The 17,345-nt window shown below is 42.5% G+C and overlaps 1 protein-coding gene across 1 annotated transcript in view; it reads right to left on the bottom strand.

The window, feature by feature from the left end:
- The window catches only part of anos1b (anosmin 1b), a 40,735-nt gene that overhangs the window by 5,998 nt on the left and 17,392 nt on the right, over nucleotides 1–17,345 (bottom strand). The window contains exons 3-9 of the mRNA XM_041935764.1: nucleotides 11,580–11,642; nucleotides 10,713–10,920; nucleotides 9,662–9,846; nucleotides 7,651–7,780; nucleotides 4,878–4,971; nucleotides 4,085–4,322; nucleotides 435–573 (exon numbers count right to left, since the gene is read on the bottom strand). Coding sequence (XP_041791698.1) covers nucleotides 435–573; nucleotides 4,085–4,322; nucleotides 4,878–4,971; nucleotides 7,651–7,780; nucleotides 9,662–9,846; nucleotides 10,713–10,920; nucleotides 11,580–11,642 — 1,057 coding nt within the window. The remainder of the gene's footprint in view (nucleotides 1–434; nucleotides 574–4,084; nucleotides 4,323–4,877; nucleotides 4,972–7,650; nucleotides 7,781–9,661; nucleotides 9,847–10,712; nucleotides 10,921–11,579; nucleotides 11,643–17,345) is intronic.

The following is a 17,345-nucleotide window of genomic DNA, read 5'->3' as shown; positions in this document are numbered from 1 at the left end:
GCAATAAACCTCGATCTACTGAGCAACTCTTAGCTTTATTTCTAGGCCCTTACTGTTTATTTCTACAAGGCAAAAGTGTACCAACAAAGTAACATGTTTCTAAGTGGCTCTACACCTTTATATAAGCAATCACCTAAAGCCACGATGCTCATCCAAGCTGTTGAGAGAGGCATTGATTTTAAGATATTTCAATGTAGAAATGATGCATATTATATCTGCTGTGACAAAGTGGTGCTCTTTATAAACACTCTTAAGAATATTATAGTTAATAGTTACAGAGACAAATTACTAAAACGCAATAGCCCTTTAATGCATTTTAGTCACACTCTACTGAAATTATGAGGAGGAAATTGTGTTACTGTCACAAGTGTATGATGATATACAGTGAATTTTAAGCCATGCCACCCAGCCCTATGAGAAAGATGTTTGTCTACCTGTATGAGTTATAGTGGTGAAGACAATTTGGGCTCTGGGACTTTTCAGCCTCTTCTGACCCCAGTAGGCCACCGTCTGCACAGACAGGAAGTAGGAAGTAGCAGGCAGCAGACCCTGCAGCCACAGCTCACACTGCGTCTGTAACACAGTAAAGAATGGGAACATGGCGAGAGAGGTTTGTCAGTGTCAGCTCAACTCAGGATCGGCACAGTTACTGCCACCGTCTTCATCATCCTTACTGTCCTCATCCTGAGTGCTGTGTGTGCTCTGCTGTGTGACTGACAGTCTAGACCTGTTCCGCATTAGCCCACTGTTTGACTGACAGCTCATTAACAGGCTCTTAGTCAATCAGGTCTGTCTGTCTGTGTGGATTTGGACTAGTCACAACAAAGAGATGCTTGGATGATAACAAGTCTGTCTGTGTGTGTGTGTGTGTGTGTGTGTGTGTGTGTGTGTGTGTGTGTGTGTGTGTGTGTGTGTGTGTGTGGTTCTGTATCTGCGTACACTTCAGACAGAATGAGACAAAAGCAAGTTAAAAGCAGTTCCTTGGTGACCTGCAGACAAAGTGGGGTTGAAGCATTTCCATTACGCTCAAGATAGACAAAACATATGGCCTGTCCAGCTGTACGTGTGTGTGTGTGTGTGTGTGTGCGTGTGTGTGTGTGTGTGTGTGTATTTGTGAAACACAGACAGCGAGCGAAACCTGGGTTTCTATTTTGGCGCATAATGTCAGTGGACATTATATGTAAGATATATATTTAAAAGCACTGATTCAGCAGAGGCTTCTCCATGTTTGAATACTTCTTCATAGTCCCTGTTTTACTTCAGGTTTAATGCTAAATCCCTCCAGTCCCACATACATTCCTGATTGACAGGATATATGCTTTAAATACATCTCGAGAATGTATTACGGTGTGCTAATGGAGAGCAATAAAATATTAATGCTTTCCATGATAAGAAAACTATTTTACACCAATATTATTCTGTCTCCTATTTACCTGTTGGGATGCTGCTGTCTCTGTGTGTGTCTAGATGCAGCTGCAAGTAGGAAACACTAGTTAGGGGGCCTCATTTAAATTCCAGGCCTCCCAACCAAGCAGAACAGAGGACCAGACTACAGATAAATGGCTCCACCAGGCTCAGTCTGGGATCGCCATCACTACTTAGGATAGCTAGGTCCATATGAGTGCGCTTGCATTAAAACCCTGAAACTCTGCTGTTTATGTTTTTAATTATTTTGTCTCTTTCCTTGCAGTGAATGCCCACATTAGAGTTGAACATTTGAGCAGGTTCAAAGCTGAAGGATCCTGTGCAAAGGTTTCCTAATTTGGAGAAAAAATGTTCAGTCGCTACACAACCTGTTGCGTCAAAGCTGTAATATCTGTGTTGTTTACTGTGATTATGGGTATTTTGGTGCTACTAACTGGACTTAGGTGCATTGCGAACATATTACATCATCATCACACCTATAATCATCATAGTAAAATCCACTCTCTTGACTGTTACTGTTGCATTAAATATAATACAGCAAGAAAGTTCCTCTTTGAATTGAGCAACAACAAGACGACAACGTTTCACTTCATTACTCTGTAAAAGAACTTCACATCCCATAATTCTCTTGGTATAATGTTTGCTATCACATTTACATGTCTTACAGCTACAATAAGGAACAATAACTCTACCTTTGCACAACTCCTGTGCTTTACCTTTCTGACAGCTGATACGCTCTCTCACTAATGCCCTCATGCTGTAGTGACTGGCATGTTGTCGGTACATTCCCAGATGCTTTGACTTGAGTTAAACACGTTATCCAAATGCAGGAAAGCCACTTCTCTCTGTTGTCAGTCAATCTACATGGCTAAGCTATCGTTTTATTTCACCGCTGGAAAGGCTGCGTGTTGTCATAGCACTCTAACAAAGTTACGTCCCATGAAGGTAATGGTATGTCTGTCTGAGGAACATATGCACAATATGTCTCCAAAAGTACTGGGAAAGCGTGCCAGAGAGTGATTTCAGCATGAATATATCAAAACCAGATCTAAAGTGGTGTGCATGTACAAAGTATTGCATACTTAATACATACAATACATGTTAGTTTCATGTTTTAAGTATGCAAGTTCAACAATCATGCAGAAAAGCAAGAGTATGTTTCATCATCACTTCATTTTTGGTCATAAAATAAATCCTCATCTTTAATTTAGTCTACAGTAGTTCCACTTTGTCTCCATATAATCCCCTAAATACTGGCCACAGGTGGTTCAACAGGGGGTTCTTTATTTTGGGGTAATATTGAATTAATATAAAGGAGTTTTAAATGGAAGCACCATCTGTTCCATTGTTGTGTGTTGTTTCCTCTTTACTTGTGCAATGCTGTTCGTCACACACACACAACACACAAGTTGCCATGATCATAAGAAGTGAGTTATTCCAGTGTGCACCACCGCTTGCGTACAGTAGCTGTTTACAGAACCTGTCCTGTTTGAACACTTCAGAGGCCTGTAAAATCACTGCAGTAATCACAACCAGGACACAACAAGGAATGTATGCGCATGAGTATGGTGCATGGGTTTACAGACCTAGTAAAATCTCTCAGGTGCAGCAATGCATCTTGTGTGTGTGTGTGTGTGTGTGTGTGTGTGTGTGTGTGTGTGTGAGTGTGTGAGTGTGTGAGAGTGTGAGTGTGTGAGAGAGAGAGAGAGAGAGAGAATGTGTGTAAGTCCTGATTTCACTTCAGACCAACAAACTGAGGCGTTTCCAAAGTGAAGAAGTTTTGCCTGGTACACATTCCGAAGGGCTGTTTTAGGACTAACGCTTGGTTTCAGGGTTTAAAGACATAGTTCAACGTTTTGCTAAATATTATTCGCTTATTAACTTTCTTGCCAAGAATTAGACGAGAGGATCTCTTTTCTTGGCCTGAAGTCTTGTTGTCACTGTGAGGTTGCCAGGAAATCAGTGGAGACTCCACAAAGTCACTGCTCCTGGCCAAGAAATAGTCCTGCACATAACCCCCCGTAAAACCATAACATGTTTTCACTGCAAGTTTTGTACAGTTACAAATGAGATACACCTTTTTAATCAGTAAGCTTCAGAGGTGGTGGTACACAGGTTTCTTTACCTTCGGACACAGCCGGGCAAGTTTTCAGCTGCTTCTAGTCTTAAAGATACTGTAAGATAACTGTCTCCTGGCTGTTGCTTAATGTAAATCATGCACATATGTGAGCGGTGACAATCTTCATATCTAACTCTCAGCACGAAAGTGAATCAGCATATTTCCCAGAATATTAAGCTGTTCTAAAATCTGGTTTACAGATGGTGAGTGTGTAAGCATTTAGACAATGTGTGTGTAGTGAATGTGTCCATGTTGTATGTGTGCATTTCTGATGTGCAAACACTGCACAAAAAAGGCAAAATAAAATAAAATAAATAAAAATACTAATATTAAGTACTAATAACATTTGGATTATAAAAAAATTGTAATATTCAGTAAAAAAATGCTTTTTACTTTTCAGAGACAGTCTCATAAAGTGACCCATCATTTTATACAGTGTATGTTGAAAACAGTGTTTGTATGATTGTGCACATCCTCATCACAATATTAATCACAATATTCTCTCATTTAGTGAAATCAAGTTTTAAAATGTTTCCTTACCCCCTGAGTCACTCTGCTGTTGCTCTCCCTTCTAGCCTGCTCTGGAGCACGAGGGTGTGTGGGACGTGTGTGCATGTTGCTGTGCGCTGTATGTGTGTGCGCATGAAGCGTGTGCTTGTGTGCCGTGTGTGAATTTCGAGACATCCAGGTGACTCTGTAGTTGTGGACTGGCAGGTCTCCTTCTCTGGGGGGCTCCCAGCTTAATAAGACCGCCACCGTGACCCCACTTCCCCTCGACCTAAGCAGAGACAGCAACAAGTCAAACAACATCACAACGTGGATGTTAACCAATTTCTGGTAATAAAGCAGAAAGAAAGGTACTTCCTTCAAAGTCAAGATCAGCAGTAAATGTTTTTGCACTGAGGGGCAGCAAAATAAATGCAATACATATTTGTTTGTCGTCTGCTTCCAGTGTTGGGTTTCCTATCTCTCATTTATTCTATGTATGTGCAGCATAGCCTCAGACATTTTATCATGTTAAACAGAAGCTACAATTTAAGTCCTCACCTCTGTTATTAAAGGTTTTATTGGAATATTGCTGCTGATCCAAGTCATGGTCTGAACTTTATGTGACCTCGTTTAGCATTACAGCACACAAATAGAAAAGACACTGCAATATATGATTGAACAAGGATGAACTGTAATTTCGTCAGACAGGTAATGACTATCCACCTGACCACATTTTATGACAGATTGCCACATCGGCAGCATGAAGCTCTAAAAGGACACATAGCAAGTAACCCAACAAGGAAAATAGCAAAGAAATGCATCTTTTTAATCATCTTTCATCTACCTTTCTGTGAATTGGGTCCCTGGTTGTGAACCCGTCCAGTCTAGAGTCTCGTTGGTCACTCTAACATTTATTGGAGGTTCTGGTGTTGAGGGGTCTGCGGAGAGAGACGGTCAGAGAAAAACACTGTCAAGAGAGAAATGGCAGAAATGATCATCACAATAATCAGTGCAGGTACTTTTACAGCCCTGAGTAGTGCCTGCATGTCTTCCTCTCAGACAACAACCCCCACCAAGAGGATAGGACAGACTGTATGTAGCCTGAAAGGCAAAAGCCGGGGCAAAAAAAGTCTCTGATGGTGTTGTTGGTCATGAATTGTCCCACTGGCAAAGAAGCATTAAAACTTTACAAAAATTTAGTGAAGACTAATTGGGGTTAAGATTGTGATTGGAGTAAAGCAGAGGCGTTTCACTAGCTGTACTGAGTTATCTAATAACTCGATTTTAATGTGCTGCAGCAGAGAAAATATAGAAGCCATTCCAGGGGGAAAAGGCTAATTTCCTCTTGGTCTCATTCAAGTCTACAAAACCAATTAGGTTTACAGCATCAAAGGTGAGTGATACTGGAGAAGCCTGAAGCCTCCATTTTCAGTAGCTACCACAACGCAGACCAAAGGCGACCACCGCTAAGTCACTGTTTGCCTCCAAGATTAAATCGCGAGGTCACTGTTCTTTCAACACTGCCTCTGTATCCCATTAGAACCTCAAACCCCAATGCTGTATTTGATTAAAACTACAAAATGCATCTGATTAGAACTACATCCCCCATGGCGGGCCTCCCACAGGCCCCGGGCTGTGCTTGGCAGAGATCAAAGTTGGGGGAGCATATAAGGGCTGAAAGATCTGGCTCGTTTGTGTGTGCATGAGTGGTTTTCCTTTGGTATAAGCAGCGTGTCTCTTAGTGCCAGCAGTAATTGTCAGATCAGAACCAAAACAGACGTTCTTCTCTGAGGCCTTTTCACTCTGTGCATCTCCCTTAATTAGCTAATTTCAGTCCATTGTTTCATAAGATTAAGACACTGAGATGAATTTTCTGATCAGACATTCTGATTCAGACGTTTCCTTATAATCACCGCTGGCAGGTCCTGCGCAACCCTTACATCTGAATGAACAGGAAAGGGGATTTTCAAATTCAAATTCTCTCTCTGGTTAGCATCAGGTCACAGTGGAGGAGCGTCAACCATCCTGACATCTGCCAGCTTCCTGATTTGTGACCCCTGACCCCCAGCCCCTGACTAATCACACCAGTGGACTGGAAACACAAGCCTCTGACTCTGATCAGATGGTATTTAGAATGTTTAAGTGTGTCTTTAACCTTTAACCCTGGCCCTCCGAGTACACACACATACAGCGCACGTGCACGCACACACACACACACAAACACACATACCCTTAAAGGAATAATTCAACGTATTTGCTTTCTTGCAGAGAGTTAGATGAGAAGATCAATACAACTGTCATCCCTGTCTGTTGTATGTAAGGCTATCGCCAGCAGCTGGTTTGCATAGCAGAGCACTGATTGTTCACTGGTTGTTTGCTTGGTAGCCAGCAGCCACTTAGCTTAGCCTAGTCTGGCTCCGTCTGTAACTGCCTACCAGCACCTCTACAGCTTAATCCAAACAAAAGCAAGCAACCAGTGGAGAATTCAGGAAGTTCCTGCTTCCAGCCTAGAAAAAACCCACTCAATCTACCTTCAAGGCACCCTGTGTTTTTGCTCAGCATGTACTTTCCCACCCATTTACATTGAGAAATCTAGTACTTCAATTTGTTTCATAGATGTAGAGGTTTGTACACACTGTCTCCTTTTCATAATTTTTCTATATATTGTGGCCTGTCAAACATCAAAATAGACACATACGTCTATAAGTCCAAAAAACAGCACCTGTTTATATTCACTTACACAAGAGAAGCATTATTCCAGCTTTATCTATAATGGACAGACAGGAGAGAGGTATCAATCTTATCTAATCTAACTGTCAGCAAGAAAGCAAATAAGAATATTTCCCAAATGTCCAAATATTCCTTTAACAGGTTGTATGTTCTCTAAACTCTACTGGAGGCATGAGGATTTCTGCTACTTGGTGTTTTGTTGAAGGCGGTGGAAAATGCAATCGCAGACACCTCTTCATAATCTCCCATAAGTGCTCAATTGATAAAGAACCTTTTTCCAAAGTTCGGTCCAACCTGAAGTCATTATTCACATACAAACATGTTCTAGCCAATCCTGGCAGGGGACTCATATCACTAGCCAATCCTGGCGCAACACCAATATGACCTAAGTCTGGTAAGCATTAGAGCGAGGACCTCCTACAGTGTGTCTGTCTTACTCTCACTCTGTCTCACTGACCCACTCCAGGGATTTCACTCTGGCACTAAACCACCTGAATGAGTATGCGTACGGTACATGTATGTGAGAATATGTGCACGTGTAGCTGTGTGTATTTTCTGTTTCCTGTCAGTGTTTTATGGACTGCCTGATAGTTTTCCTGCTGTGTGTACCTTATCCATCAACTCTGAGTGAAAGAGAGACAAAGAACAGGGAAGGACAGGAAGGGAAATGTTCCTGAGTTTCCTGCTTTTCCGTAGAGTGGTGTAATATCTCTCATAAAATGACACATACTGAAAGCAAGAGCCTGTGTTTTGCTCCATGTCTCATGACAGAATATCAAAATTCACAGATAAGTTGTGGAAACACGCAGGAGGAATCATCGCTCTCTGTGGGACAGTCATGACAGCCCTCTAAAGAAAGTGAGAGTATGTGTTCATGCATGTATTACCTTTACTGGAGATGTAGTGTTTGCTGGGTGTGGTGAAGCCTCTGCTGCCGTGGCTGTTTATGGCTGCCACTCTGAACTGGTACCAGCGCTGAGGTCTCAAGTCTGACAGAACCACGTCTTCAGAAAGAGTCTAAAAATTAAAACACATCACATGTAATAATGAGAGCATGCATGACGGAAAAATACTTTTTGTTGAAGACTTTAAACATTTCCAGGCTCATTACTTCCCTTCATATGATTAAATTATCTACTTAACTCTAACCCTAACCCCAGACCACCAGTGGTCTACCTTCCCGTCTTACTACAGGTGTACTCTAGGACACCATGACATCACTCTTGCTTGTGGTTACAGGTGCAACATGCTTGAAAACGACCCTAAGAACACATGAACTCCCAATATTTAAAGGAATAGTCTGACATTTTGGGAAATACAGTTATTCACGTTCTTACTGACAGTTATGAGAAAATTGCTTCTTCTCTCATGTCTGTCTGTGTCCTGGCTACAGCAATTAGCTGATTAGCTTAGCATAATGACTGAAAACAGGGGGAAGCAGCTAGCATGTCACTGTCCAACTGTAACAAAATCAGCTTGCCAGCGCCTCTAAAACTGACTAATCAACAAGTTATATGTCACACTAGACTATTTCTTGGAGGTAATTGTGTCCAGCCCAGAAAAAGTATGACACATAACCCTCCATAAAACAACAGTGTGTTGCTTTACAGATTAAAGTACAGATTAAAGACACAAGATGTAACATGTTAATTGGAGCTTTACAGGTGTTGGTGGGCAGATTCTCTTATCTTTAGACAGAGCAAGGCTGTGCTAAGCTAAGCTAACGGACTGCTGGTGGTAGCCTCATTTGTAGCGTACATATATGAGAGTGTTATTGATCTTCTCATCTAACTCACAACAAGAAAGCAAATATGCATATTTGCCAAAAGGTCGAGCTATTTGTTTAACATGATTCCAGGCTTAATGTTGAATTCACTGTTATTATGATTCATTGTAAATAGAAACACTCCACTTCAATCCAAGCCCACTGTGGGCACAAATGGTCTCTCATCTCTCACAAATCCATTCTATATCTTCTTTCAAAAACATGACATGAAGCACTGCATACTTGTAGACGTATAAGTTTCACGAGTTAACGAGCCGGAAAGTCAGATGAACACAGTCAGATTGGAATTCCATCTGATAATAGTGAAATTAAATGATTTGCCAAAATTATGGTTAAAATTGCTAAGGATTCACATGTTTTGTCTCCCTGACAGTGCAAATGTAATCACTGCTTAAAATCTACTCATCCACACACACACACACACACACACTAGCTGCCATCTATTTAAGTCTATAATGAGCGTTCAGTCATTCAGAGTCAGCCGGTGGAACGACTGTGGCTGCCTGTGGTTCCTTTTTAAGCTCTGCTTATTTACCTAACCTCACACAGGCACACACACATAGATGTACAGTGCACACACACACACACTCACACATGCACACACACACAGACGTACGGTTTACCCTGGCAGAATGGGAGACTGGCTGGGGTGGAGAGGTTTAGACAGCAAGGCAGCAGACAGATGAGGTGGAAACAGAGTCTAACATCCATCTCCATAGCTGAGAAGTTTCATCATTCGAGGCAAATTGAGAGTTATGAGGTAAAGATATGTTACAAACTTTATGGCGCTGTTCCACTGTTAAAGGCACAGGGAACCATTTTATAGCGTCAGTGACTCATGTGACATGGGTTTCTTCAAGCAATGAGCTTCCTGACATCAACATCCCCACAGCTAATATCCTCTGGGAATGTAGAGAGGGTGGGATAAACAGGATGATTCTGTGACTCTGCAGAAAGCAGTTAAAACATGAGTAAACAAATACATTTCTATACCAATCACTGTGCACTCCACATCAACTCCTGAGTCCTACATCTTCATGATGTCCATATCTCAAACTTTCTAATCCTCATATGAAGGTGAAAGGTGAGAGGCTGCTGGTTCCTGTAGTTACCATGGCAACAGTGGTCCACGGAGAGGCGTGGTCTTCACTGGGATGAATCCCGATGTTCCAGCGGGACTGGAACATGTAAACGATTGGCTCCACGCTGACATTGAACTTTGACACCCACGCCACCTTCACATGGCCCTCTGAGTCCTCCACGAAGCTCATCTCTCTGCGAGGCTTCAGAGGAACGCCTGGGGGAGAGACAGAGGCATCTTAAATTAGGATTATCATATTCTTATTCAGAAGGGCAAAACAGATAAGTGATGTTATTTGACAGTCAAGGCATTTACATAACATCAGATAACACTAACTGATTGAGGTGGACCTAGGTTGATGGGATATATAAATAATAATGGCTTGGCCATAGGAAAAGGGGGTGTAGATGCACACTGACAGGATATCTCAAACACCATCATATCTAACTATTACAGAATATGTGGAAATATTCAGTGCTTTTATAACTGTTAACTGTGAATTAATATCATATATAAATACAAATTAAGACGATCCGATTGCTCACGCAGCAATTGCTGGTACGACTTTATATGAAGGTACACATATTCACCATTGACCAGTTGCTTATTCAGCATGCATATTAGAATCATCATCATCATGCATATTGACTCTTTGTTAGTCGTGATAAAGCACATATTAATACCTTATCCTAGGGGTTAGGCTTAGGTTATTATGTAATTCATGCACAATAAGGACTTAAGTGTTGTTATTTACGTTAAAATAAATTTCATTCATCTGACAGACACTATTAACCAAACCAAGTCACAATGAGACCGCATGAACAAGAGCTTGATGTCATAAAGTACTGGAAGTGCATCTCTTCCGAAGAAGCAATTAAAAGTTCAGTGTTATGAGTAACAAGCAGGGGACAGTACACCAAAAATATCAGCATTATTACTTGTAATCAGCACAGTGTCATACTCATGCAAACAATCAAAAACATTTTTCTTTAAACCATTTCCATCAGTGCAGCAGCTCTTATAATAGAGCCCACAAGATGTTACAAACAAGTCCTGACCAGCTGCCAGGGACTCGCCTTTACCTTTATATAGATTGGCTGGGGCTTGGCAAGTGTGCCCACAGCCATTAGAGCAGCATTTCCTGGGAGAGGGACAATGCTGGTCTGACGAGCAGCTCTCCACGCAGGCTGCGGCGAACCCGGTGGCTCGCTGAGGCGGAGGGCAGTCGCCCTGACGGGACGACCTCAGAGAGGTCAGAAACTCCCTGCTCGTCACACACTCCGTCTGCTTCTGAGAGAAAGAACAGGGGGGAAATGTTATTACTACAGTGGACACACAACGGAAATAAAATGTACGTAATGTATAAACATGAATATGGGGTTAGAAAAACACACAGAAGAGGTGAAAGTGTTTCCTTTGGTAAACTTCGACTGACTTTGAAGGCAGCCCTTGAGATCTGCTGTGAAAGGGGGCGTACAACTGTGTGTGTGTGTCTGTGCACAAGGCTGCAAAATGTAAACACAAGCTTTAGCTAATGGCTCTGAATTACCATGTGTTCCTAACCAGTCCGCCAGTCAGCCATCCAGCCAGTGACATGCTTCAGCTATTGTGATGAAAAACTAATCTGAAGACCACAGTGACTGGCTTTGCAAATAATCATTTAGGGCCACACACACAAAATACACAGGGAACCGATGCACACTTTCACATGTATACATTCAAAAGCTCACAAACATGTTATTCATAACACGCATAAGCTTGCATAAACACACACAGGAGAGCTCAGTCGTGGCATACGCATTCCAAAAAAACTGCTTCACGGTGCCAACAAAAGCAAGTTTCTGGTGCAGGCGGAGTGACACCACCACTGAGGGTGTTGTGACTTAGAAGCACACACACACACGCGCGCACACACACACACACACACACACACACACACTCTGTCTTACCTCACAGGACTTCGGAGAGAGCACCTTCCTGGTTTCCCACAGATCTTTACATGGCTGAAGGCACTGCACATAAACAAACAAATATGAGAATACAAAATCTGAGGCTTTAGGGACAGAGCACTTGTTTTTTACCGTTACACAGCCTGCACTTGTTTCATCACACATGATAAAAATAGTGAAAAACTAAATTTGTACATCTATTTCTTCTTATAACAGTGGTTTTTCAACATTTTTGATAAATTCTCAAGCTCTCGAGTCTGTCCGTTCAATTTGAAGGTACAGCCTGCAGGCGTGTTAGCTTAGCTTAGCGCAAAGACTGGAAAGAGGGGGAAACAGCTAGCCTGACAGCTAACCCAAAAGTAACAAATCACTCACATCACCGCGACCCAGTTGGAGGCGAAGGGGCGCGCTTTGACCCGACTCCAGACACGGTCCCTCTCAGGCGCGACTTGGTACAACTCGGCACATTACAACTGGTAATGGAAGCGCAAATCAGCGCAGCACAGCTTGACTCAAGGGCCAAAAGTGTCAATGGAAAAGTCCAAGTGGAGACTCTTTTTCACTCATTGCCTGGCAACTGGTCCCAGCCAATTATAAAAAACGGCAATTGGTGAGCCTCAAAGGTGTTGGTAGACAGATTTTGTTACCTGCAGACAGCGTGCAGGCTAGCGCTTTCCCCCTGCTGCCCAGGTTAGCTTAGCTGCTCAGCTAAGCTAACCTGTTACTGACTGTGGTCCAACATTTAATAGACACTTACAAGAGTGGTGTCAACTAACTCTACACCAGAACGCAAAAGCAGCCGTATTTCCCCAAATGTCTTCCTTTAAAGAGCTCAGGTTCAAAGAAAAAAAGTATAAGTGCCAGACTGTTCATCATTTGAAAAGACAGCACTATTCAAGCAGGTAGGGAACACAAAAGCAACACACACACACACACACACACACACACACACACACACACTCCTGAAGCACACACTCATCTGGTTTGCCACCTCAGTGAACTGGTGAATGATGACTCTTACCAAATTAAAACCAGACAACATACAAAAACTGCGGTTTCACCCCCAGCCTCCTCCCCCCTCCTCTCTCACTCCCTCTGTCTGTCTGTCTGCCTCAGCGAGCCTGGCTTCAATCATTTCTGCGATTTATTCCATCGCACTGATTCCAGGGGAGCAAACAGAGTCAACAAAAAGCCATAAAAACTTCATCTTTGCACAAATAAATGGCTACCGTTGGACGAGAAAAGTCTCTCTTTAAAAGCTGCGTTAAACAGGCTCATTTGCAGACTGATGACTATGAATATTTCAGATGACAAGTGGGCTATTAGGGTTATCATCACACTGCATTTAAAGCCATGAAAGCATTCATTTGATTTACAAAATAAAGGGCAAACGCTACATAGTAACTTGTCACCGGGATTCAAACAGCATCAAAAACCCAAGCCAGCAAAGCCACATTTAGCTGGTTTCTTAACTTCTGGGACATAAAATGGAGTCTCAGCAAGAAGCATGATAGCTGTTTAATGTTGTTCAGTCGGTTCATTTCATTTAAGTCATGGAAGAAAAAGTTTGGGTTTGCTTAAAGCGACACTCCACCCCTAATCTCTCTTTGGAGTATTACACACACTTGCTCTGTAGGCTTGAAATGTGGCTGTAAAAAGGTTACAGTTGGCTTCTCCAGAGGGAACGGAGGCTGCGGTCAGCTTAGGTTGACGTAGGTTACAATGGATTCCAGTAGTGACCGTATGAAAATCAAAATATTTAGAGAAACAGCTCAGACTCCTTCTATTCTATGCTGTCCGTCCATATGTTCAATATGTTCCAAATACTCAGTGCACATGCCTAAAAAGAACAACCAATTTGTTTTCTATGGCTTTTTCATTGTTTATACAACTATTCTTTTATTTTTGATATCCTGAGACTTTGAAACCGAATATTTTGAGTTTTGGACAAAAAAACAATTTTTAGGACCAAACGTTTAATCTGGGAAATAACTGACAATCAAAATAATCATCAGTTATACACATTGTATCATTTGGCACAAGTTGCACCACAGGACAGAAGCCGGGATCTGGGAGACTTGAGAGAGACTTGATGCGCATTAGTTTGTCAGATGTGTGTGTGTGTGCGTGTGTGTGGTCTCTCAAGGAAACAATCGTTGCAGGTGTTTGGACGCATGCCCCCTCAGGCACCACAGCCAGTCCACAATCCAGACCACTCCACCCATGTTAGACTGCCTATCTGCTGCTCATTGATCAACATCAATGTTTTTGGCAGAAATCTGTCTTACTAGGTGGAGGGACACCAGTGATGCAATGAGTGCTGCAATTGCTGCAAGTTTTTATGGACTTGTCACATTTGAATCAATTAAAACTGCCAAGGTGATCACACTCACTGTTCTGCACGAAGAAGCAAGTGAGGAACCTTCTACAGCCTCCTTTGAAGCCTCAGGCCACAAAAGATGAAATCTGAGAGAAGCATCACTTTAGCTTATTTTCCCTTCTTTTTCACTGTAAGTTAATTATGGATTCCTCAAGGAGTCTGGGTATGAGGAGACTGGGAGATAATACAAGACACACACACACACACACACACACACACACACACACACTCGCTATTGTAACCAGATCTTGAAGTGTGATGTGTTTCTTCAAGGAGCTCTCGTGGGTCTCTTCATTCGACCACGTGCTGCTCAGGTTGTCAAAATCTCCTGAAAAACACCTCATACACACACACAGACACACACACACGCACACACACACACACACACACACACACACACAATCCCTCTTGCATCCAAACCCAGCCCGCTCGCCCCCCTCCTCCTTTGCTGCCGCTTTGATCACTTACAGACATGTTTAATTTTTCATTCCTCTCCTCTCGTCCTTTACCCTCCCCTAGTCCTGTCTCCCCCTCCCATCCCTTCCAATAATCCACGGTTCTTTTTGTCTCCTGTCTTCACATTATCACTCCTCTTCTTCTCCTCCATGACCTCTCATCTCTGTGCTGCCGCCCTTTACTTCCTTCCTTGCCTCGGCTCAACACCTCTCCTCTCCTTCATCCTCTGCTCTCCCTCGCTGGGTGATTATTCAGCCCAGAGGCGCATTAAGGTTAAAGGAAATCGTAGAAACTGTGCTTACATAAACGTAGCAATGTGGTTTGTGCATCTTATTTGTGGACATGGAAACAGTGTAGTTATGACGGTCAACACAGTCAGTGACGTGGGGTGGGGGTATCCCTGTAAAAAGCCACCGAGGCTCGATAGCTTAACGCATCCATCCATCATATTGTGCACAATGAATAATAGCTTTTAAAGTAAATACTAATTATAATAATTGCTCTCCTATTTACAGAAGATATAGTCCCCCACTGCAACTGGAATATTAAACCTGAGCCTGAAACTTTTCCTTCTGTTTACACCCTGCACTCAGTGTAGTTCTACACAGACATTAGGAATGCTTTGATGAGGTCTTAAATGTCTCTTTTTTATATTTTCATGTACTTTTAGTTGTGACAAATTTCCACCACGGTGACCAACAATGACTGGGACCACTCTGCGTAAGTACTACACTACGCTTATTACAGTCATATACTGTATAACCTCTACTTTTACTTACTACATTATTAACGCAAAACTTTCACATGTAACAGAGTCTTTTTACTCGTTTTACTGCAGCAATGAATGTGAGTATTTCTCATTTTACAGTCAATAGAACAGTGGGGAGAGAACGGCGAGAGAGGGGAGAAAGGGGGAGTCGAGGCGAATGGATTTAAGATGAGAATACTTGTGGTATGTATGTGGTGCGCACCTTACACTCTCAAATATCACTTGGATGTTGTAAATCACTGCAATGTATACACACACTGTATTTGTGTTAGAGGGGCTGAGAGACACGTTTGGCCTTGAAGGCGACATGATGAGTTATGTGTGCGAGAGAGAGAGCGGTAGACACGGCAGAGGTCAGAGGTCAGAGATGTTACTGTTTAACACGGCACAGCACACACTGTAACAACAGCGCCTAGATTAATGACCGTGCGTGCGCACAGTTTGCATAGGAGCTCCTCGGATGTGTGTATAACAATTAATCACATGCACACCTTGTCTCGCGGCCCTCCTCCAGCCTCTCCTGCTGTTTTATGGCCTCACCTGCCACGATAGAGGGATGACAGCCACACTCAGCGAGAGGGAGGAGAGGAAATGGGAGCGGGAGGGGAGGAGAGATGTGGTTTCGGAGTGGATAGAGGGGGGAAAGAAGTGAGTGTCAGTTGAAAAGGAGAGAAGAGATGAAAGACAAATAGTGGAAAGCGGTCCAGAGAAAAGGTAGAGAGGAAGAGAGACAAAGAAAGACAGCAACAGACCAGATGTGCTCGCTCTCCATACGCGGTCACCAGTTCAGCGGGTGCAATGTGAAAAACTATACATGCTAATTTATGTGTTCAGCTTGTCATCAGCTGTTCAGAGTTTATTTTATGTTTCCCACCTTACAGTACACATGTGTAGCATTTAGGATTGGGTATTGTTTGCACTATTCCTTTAGTTTATCAGCACCAATATAAAAAATATCCATTTTTATACTTTCAACTGAGCAATACTGCTTTCATTAACCTTAATTCTACAAAACCCTACGACTGGCGATCCGTCAGTCTCTGTGATGTATAATCATGGTTGAAAAATGAGAGTCGTAAAACTGTAGCAATGACTGCACGCCTCAGTCTCAGGGTACTGGCATGAGCCTGCGTGGTATTAGTAAGTATCTCTTAAAGCTGAGACCAAACTTCAAATGAACCTTGTTGCAACACAGGATGTTTCTTCTTCTGAGAAATATTCTCGTATCCACCCTCCGAAAATCAAAAAATAACTTGGAAGTTATTTTCCACCCAGCGTTTCTCATCTTCCACCATCGGCTATTTTGAGAACCTGAAAGCGCTTTTTGAAGTGGAGAACAGCATCCTCTTCATGTTTTCTCCTGCAAAGTAATCCAGCAGATTTCCTGCGTAATCTGACCTGGTGGCCCACATTGTAGCATGCAGTTCAGTGGCTGATTTCACATACTGATGTGAGGTTAAAGGTGTTTTATGAGCGTTGGTTTATTGATGGTGCAGTGCTACATTCGCTAATATTGAATGACAACATCTATTCATTCAGTAAACTTTTTATAGATCATGTGTAACTGCACTTTTATGCTAAATGAGATTCTACAGAGGACACAAACGCTTGTTTTCCACTTTGATTATGCACACACACACAGATACAAACACGTCAGGCTTTGAGGTACATGAGCGAAATGTAGAGAAACAAATTCCCAAAATCCCTCCGAAAAGCACATTAGACCTTTGCCAGACCTTTGCAAAAAATTGTACAACAACCAGAGCGAGCTTAAGCCGGCAGCTGGTGAGAGGAGAGGAACGGCTGGAGGAAAGAGAGCAGAGGAAGAATGAAAGGAGATCAAGCGGACAGTCAAAAACACTTCAAAATAGTTCAGTGGTTTACATCCTCACCTCTCCAACCACATGGCTTCAGCCAAAAACCTGCCAGCTTCCTCTCTCTGTGATTCCCCTGATCAATCTCTTTCTGTGCTTTCTCTCCATCCCCAATAAATCTACTGAACGGATGCTGACTACTCTACTTTGAACAGAGACGGGAAGAAAGCTTGGACAATAAAGACATGGTGTGTTGGTGGCAGGTGGCGGACAAACTGCTTCACTTACATGAGGCTTATTGTTAGTAACATGCAAAGGTTTTAGAAGACCAGTTGGTTCATTAACTT

The sequence above is a fragment of the Chelmon rostratus genome, chromosome 4 (assembly GCF_017976325.1).
Source record: "Chelmon rostratus isolate fCheRos1 chromosome 4, fCheRos1.pri, whole genome shotgun sequence".
Taxonomy (NCBI): domain Eukaryota; kingdom Metazoa; phylum Chordata; class Actinopteri; order Chaetodontiformes; family Chaetodontidae; genus Chelmon; species Chelmon rostratus.
This window is presented reverse-complemented; position numbering and strand designations above follow the sequence as displayed.